The sequence below is a fragment of the Phocoena phocoena genome, chromosome 1, assembly GCF_963924675.1.
Source record: "Phocoena phocoena chromosome 1, mPhoPho1.1, whole genome shotgun sequence".
Taxonomy (NCBI): domain Eukaryota; kingdom Metazoa; phylum Chordata; class Mammalia; order Artiodactyla; family Phocoenidae; genus Phocoena; species Phocoena phocoena.
In genome coordinates this window covers 152,235,302-152,241,301 of record NC_089219.1, presented here as the reverse complement: position 1 = coordinate 152,241,301, position 6,000 = coordinate 152,235,302, and the positions used below count along the sequence as shown (strand labels likewise).

The 6,000-nt window shown below is 53.6% G+C and overlaps 1 protein-coding gene across 1 annotated transcript; it reads left to right on the top strand.

The window, feature by feature from the left end:
• Positions 1-556: 556 nt before the first annotated feature.
• On the top strand, positions 557-1,419 carry LOC136118139 (protein kinase C zeta type-like). The gene is made up of 2 exons (XM_065871356.1): positions 557-1,006; positions 1,261-1,419. Exons 1-2 carry the CDS (start codon positions 557-559, stop codon positions 1,417-1,419), a joined length of 609 nt encoding a protein of 202 aa, XP_065727428.1.
• The last annotated feature ends 4,581 nt before the right edge of the window (positions 1,420-6,000 follow it).

Genomic DNA, 6,000 nt, shown 5'->3' with positions numbered 1-6,000 from the left:
GCCGGCAGCCATTGCCAATCCAGCCCAGCTGGAAGCGAGCTCGGGTGAAAAATACCCCAATCTCTCTCTCCCGCCACCCTCCAAACTCCCACTGGTATAGCTGAACCCAACTGGAAACCCCAGAAAAAAAAGATGTGGTCCACAGAGCTGGGTGGAGAGGTGAAAGAGTAGATCTGGAGGGGCAAGGAGAAATCATTCAGCATAATCCCTGTTGTGTGCCAGACACCGAACAACACAGAGTAGCAGTGCCCGTGTCTCGTTTACAGTCTCAAAGGGCAAAATGGACTTCCATCAATGAATCATTAAAAAGTAATGAAAATACTGATTATTTTCATGTTCACATAAAACTCTTATTAAAAATTCACCATGAGGCCCCGCCCCGCCTGCTGCCAAGTTCCGTGGAGTTGGCTGGGCCATGCTCCTAGGTCCCCGCGCCGCGCGCTCCCTTCTGCGTTTCGCCGTCTGCCCCACCTGCGCCCTGGCCCGGCCACTGGGGCCCCGCGCCATGGCCCGAGCGTCCGGGGCGCGGCGCTGACGGCGGCTGGTGGAGGGCGCCATGCCCAGCAGGACCGGCCACAAGATGGACGGGAGCGGCGGCCACGGACGCCTGAAGGCGCACTACAGCGGGGACATCCTGATCACCAGCCTGGACTCCGCCACCACCTTTGACAAGCTCTGTGAGGAGGTGCGGGAGATGTGCCACCTCCACCAGGGCCACCCGCTCACCCTCAAGTGGGTGGACAGTGAAGGTGACCCCTGCACTGTGTCCTCCCAGATGGAGGCCTTCCGCCTGTCCTGTCAGCACAAAGACGAAGGGCTCATCCTTCACGTTTTCCCCGGCATCCCCGAGGAGCCAGGCATGCCCTGTCCGGGAGAAGACAGTGAGTACCGCCTCTCCCATGACATGTGTCACGGTGATGGGTTGACATGTCTGCTCTGCGAGGCGGGGAACGATGGAGCTTGGTGGCCCGAGGCTTCGGTGCTCCTCGCGGAGTCTGAAAGCAGAGTGGGCAGCGGGTGTGGCCTCGTGTGGGGTTTTCACTGGTGGCCTCGCCCTTGGCTAGGGGTGTATCCACCATCAGACAGGGCACCGGCTTGGTCAGTGGTGCCATGAGGTAAAGCCCAGGAGAAGCCCTGATGTCCCCTGGTGGGAAGGGCCCTGGCTGGGATGGCTGGACACTGCTCCCGTGTGTCTGTCCCAGCTGCAGCCACCCCCAGACCTGGTCATCGGCCCCTCCCAGTCCCTACTGGGCCCCCCAGGGAGGCATCCGTTCCTCCTCCACGGCAGGTCTGTTGGTTGAAGATAGAGTCCCAGGGGCTGTGGGTCAGAGGAGAGCTTCTGACCACGCCCCGGAGGCCCCCGACCCTGAACAGTATGCCCTGCCTCGTCTTCCAGGGCAGGGCCCCCACTGGGCATAGAGAAACTTTACACCAATCACCAGACCCTCCTCGGGCCCTGGCCTGGTGCTGAGGGGCTCTGGACCACAGTGGCCGCTTGTTCAGTTAGGGGGACTTGGCTCAGCCTCCTGCCAGCAGGGGTCCCAGGGTGGGCTCCGGATCAGGTCCCTGGGCCCAGCCTCTGGGTGCCAGCAGCGTCCTGTGTGGGGTGGGTGCAGATTTGAGCAGAGGCTGGACTCAGTCTGTGGTCCGTCAGACCCAGTGAAGCTGTTCAGTGGGCACTTGGGTGCGTGAGTCTTGCATTTCGGGGAGCAATCGGGGCTGAAGAGAGATTTGGGAGCCCTTAGCATTAGAGGAGGTTGTTGAGGCCACGGAGGGTGTGGCCAGTGATGAGGGCCAGGCCCTGGGGTCTCCCAAAGGGAACAGTGGACCCTGGAGGAGCAGTCAGCAAGGCCATGGAGACATCCCGATGGTGGAGTCCTGGCGGGAGTGGAGCAGGCAGTCTGAAAAGGCCGGAGCAGCCCAGGGGCTGGCGGGAGGTGCTGCCCCAGCAGGTGGTTGTGGGGGCAGACGTGCGGGCAGGTCTGGGAAGACTGGGGGGAGAGTGAGGAGTCCCAGTGTGTCCTGGCTGGGAGGCAGATGTCCGCCAGTGGTAGATAAAGCTAGAGGTGGGGGGTGAACCTGGAGCTTCTGAGGCCTGGAAGTCGCCCTGAGAAGGTGGGCGGGGGGGGGGGGGGGCGGGGGTGAGTCAGTCCCATGGGTAAGATTTTCTGGCCGCCGCCCGCCCTGTCCAGGACAGCAGGCTCCTGTGTGCATGTGTGGTTTCGCTGCGAGCAGCCCTTGGACCTGCCAGGACGTGGCTCAAGGCAGGACATTGAGGGCGTGGAGAGTGCGGCCAGCTGGGAGCAGACGCAATGAGCAGAAGCCCACCCACAGGAGCCCCAGGTGGCCAGAGAGGAGCTCGTCGGTGGGGGGCTCGGAGGCGGGTGGGCCTCCCAGGGGTCCTCATCCCCCGCGGGGTGCCCCTCCTCATGACCCCCCACCCCGGGGTACCCACGTATCACAGAAGGGGCACACTTTTGATAGTTCACGTTGTCTTTTCAGAGACATAAAAGGATAAAATAAGGTAGACCTTCCTGCTGGAAGAAGGGTCCCCTCCATTGTGCTCTGTACGAGGGGTCCCCCAGCTCGTTTCTTTGCCCCCTCGATGGCTCTCAACCACAGTGACAGGCTGTCGGTCTGCCCAGAGCCGTCGCCAGCAGCCCGTGCTGGCCCGCGGCACGGGGGTCGCCCAAGCATCTCTGCATCTCGGTCTCCGGCTGCCCGACCATCAGCTAAGGCCAGGGCCCTGGCAGTGCCACCCCGAGGGGCTCGGGCCTGTCCGTTCTGTCCCCGACTCGGTTCCCTCCTGGCTTCATCCCCGCGTGGATGCCTGTCTGGGGCCTCACGTAGGTGATGGGGGTCGGCACAGCCGATGCGGTGCCCTCCTGGGGTCGTGGGGGTCACGGGGTCTCTGCTGGAGGGTGACATGGGATGACGCGTGGGCAGGGGCTGCATCACCGAGGCGGAATGTGGAGAATGTGGGGCCATCCCCACTCGCAAGCAGGTCCTTGAGATGCTCACCAGGGGCGGCTCCGAGCTCCGGGCCACTCGCTTTTGTTGGAACATTCCAGTAGCCTCTCAGCGGCCGGTGGGGGGTGGGGTGGACGGAGGGTGGGGGTGGCGTCCTCTCCCGGGCTCTGCTCGTCCAGCTCGATCGTGACAATGACCTTGGGCAGTTAGGACGGCCCTGCGCTGGTCCCCCGATGGCCCGGGTGCAGGCGTGATCCTGGAACCTGCGTGGGCATTGGTGTTCACTGCCAAGGCCGGGCGAGTGAGAAGGGTCCGGCTGGTGGGACAAATGGCACCCTTGACCCGGGTCAGGACCGCATGCAGATGCTGGCGGGTCTGACGGGCGGTAGCCAGACAGGGACACACGGCAGAGATGCAGCCTCGAGGTCATGCCTGGGCATGCCCGGCCGGGCCTGTGTTCGTGGCAGCAAAGCCCCTTCCAGCACCTTCTGTGCAGGTTGTCAGCCTGAATTTAATCGGTTCTATAGGGTTTTTAAAAATGGTGTAAAGTACACCTAACATAAAATGTGCTATTTTGACCACTTAAAAAAAATAAACTGAACAATTCAGTGGCATTTTGTAGGTTCACCACCTCTGCCGTTTCTGAAACACGTTCAGGAAGAAAACCTCGTGCCCACGAGCAGTCGCAGCTCCTCCGCTAAGCACCCGGTAGCCACCAAACTGCACCATCTCTACGGAGTTAGCTGGTGTAGACATTTCATGTAAATGGAATATATGATGTGTGGTCTTCTGTAACTGGCTTCTTAGCGTGATGTTATTGAACTTCATCCATGTTGTAACGTGTATCAGAACTTCAATCCCTTTTTTTTCCCCCAATTTTTTTATCACGGTGAAATACACATAAAATAAATTTATCATCTTAACCATTAAAAAAATAAAATTCACCATGAGCTAGTCCATAAAGCAAGTTCCCACACATTTTTAAAAACTGGCATCATACAGACCATGCTGTCTGCCCACAAAAACATAAAGGAATTTATCCTCACACTTAGAAATTTTAAAACATGCCTATGTAAAACTCAGGGCAAAGAAGAAATCACAATGGCAATGAGAAAACACTTAAAACTGAATAATAAAAAATGTTACATATTAAAAGTTATGGGATGCAGCAGTAGTTGTATTTAAAGGGAAATTCTGAACGTAAATGTTTACATTAGAAAGATTGAAAGAAAGATTAGAAAGATTGAAAGATTATAAAATGTTTACATTAGAAAGATTGAAAATCCATAAGCTAAGGATCCAACTCAAGAAATGGGGGGGAGGGGCTTCCCTGGTGGCGCAGTGGTTAAGAATCTGCCTGCCGGTGCAGGGGACACAGGTTCGAGCCCTGGTTCGGGAAGATCCCACATGCCGTGGAGCAACTAAGCCCACAAGCCACAACTACTGAGCCTGAGCCCACATGCCACAACTACTGAAGCCCGCACGCCTAGAGCCTGTGCTCCGCAACAAGAGAAGCCACCACAATAAGAAGCCTGCGCACCACGACGAAGAGTAGCCCCCACTCGCGGCAACTAGAGAAAGCCCACACACAGCAACAAAGACCCAAGGGAGCCAAAAAAAAATACATTTATTTAAAAAAAAAAAAGAAGGTCCTGGGAAAATGGACAATGGAATAACTCTAAAAAGAAGAACAAGGAAGATAAGACAAGAGCAGAAATTAATGAAATAGAAAACAAGAGATACAATGGGAAAACAACCAAACCAAAAGTTGGTTCCCTGAGAAAAAGCAAATGGCTCGACTGCAGTACATGTGCACATTGGAATAATACACTGCAGTGAAGTGTATTCTACAGTGACAACAAATTAGCTTGGATAAAAATCAGAGATGTGTGAGTGAAAATAAAGTTACAGAAGGTTAAATACAGGTAACAGCGTTTTTGTAAAGCTCAAGAACATACAAAACCAAATTATGTATTGTTTAGGGTACATGTGTATTTGGGGAAAAAAATTTTTTTTTAAGCAAGAGAATGATAAGCACAATAGTAACCTTGAGGTGGGGGAGAGGCAGGGGGCTGGCATCTGGGAAGAGCACAGAGGGCCTTCAAGACCATGGTAATGTCCTGGTCCACAGATTTACAAGGATGTTACACATGCTTTTTTGCAGGTAGCAAATAGTAATAATTTATTTTATTTTATTTTATTTTTTTGTGGCACATGGGACTCTCACTGTTGTGGCCTCTCCCATTGCAGAGCACAGGCTCCGGGCACGCAGGCTCAGCGGCCATGGCTCACGGGCCCAGCCGCTCCGCAGCACCTGGGATCTTCCCGGACGGGGGCATGAACCCATGTACCCTGCATCGGCAGGCGGACTCAACCATTGCGCCACCAGGGAAGCCCATAAGTAATAATTTTTAAAAATTGTAAGCAACTCCTGTTCAGTAGAATGTCTCAGACTAATTCTGTGTTGTTTCTCTACGTTGCCAGCTTGGAACCAGGAGCAGCTCCCTTAATTTTCAGAGCCTGTGGCTTCACATTGAGCCTGGCAATCACCTCATCCTTTTACCTTCTCAGTTCCTGGAATCCATACATAGAAAGCCTCTGAGCAGATACAAACTACTATGTATAAAATAAATAAACAACAAGGTCCTAGTGTATAACACAGGGAACTATATTCAATATCTTTTAATAAACTATAACGGAAAAGAATATGAAAAAGAATATATATATGAATATATATACATATATATATATGTATAACTGAATCACTTTAGTGTACACCAGAAGCTAACACAACATTGTAAATCAACTACACTTTGATTTAAAAAAAAAAAAAAAAGGCCTCTGATTTAGCACATTGCTAGGTGCTTGAGTGTCTTTGTGATTAATCTTGTTGAGAAGCCATGCTAAGAAAACAAGGAAGGCGGAAGAAAGGAAACAGAAGCTAAGGGGGTCTTCTTACAATGAAAAAAAGTCCAGAGATTTAAAAATGAACTTACCAGAGACCCAGTTGTTTCCCCTCCATGCACAGGT

What these genes read in the sequence shown, in the direction of transcription:
- LOC136118139 (XM_065871356.1), top strand. Translation starts at nt 557, where the DNA reads ATGCCCAGCAGGACCGGCCACAAGATGGACGGGAGCGGCGGCCACGGA. An exon ending in TCGCGGAGTCTGAAAGCAGA is followed by an intron (nt 1,007 to 1,260) that starts GTGGGCAGCGGG and finishes TGGGCCCCCCAG; the next exon opens with GGAGGCATCCGTTCCTCCTC.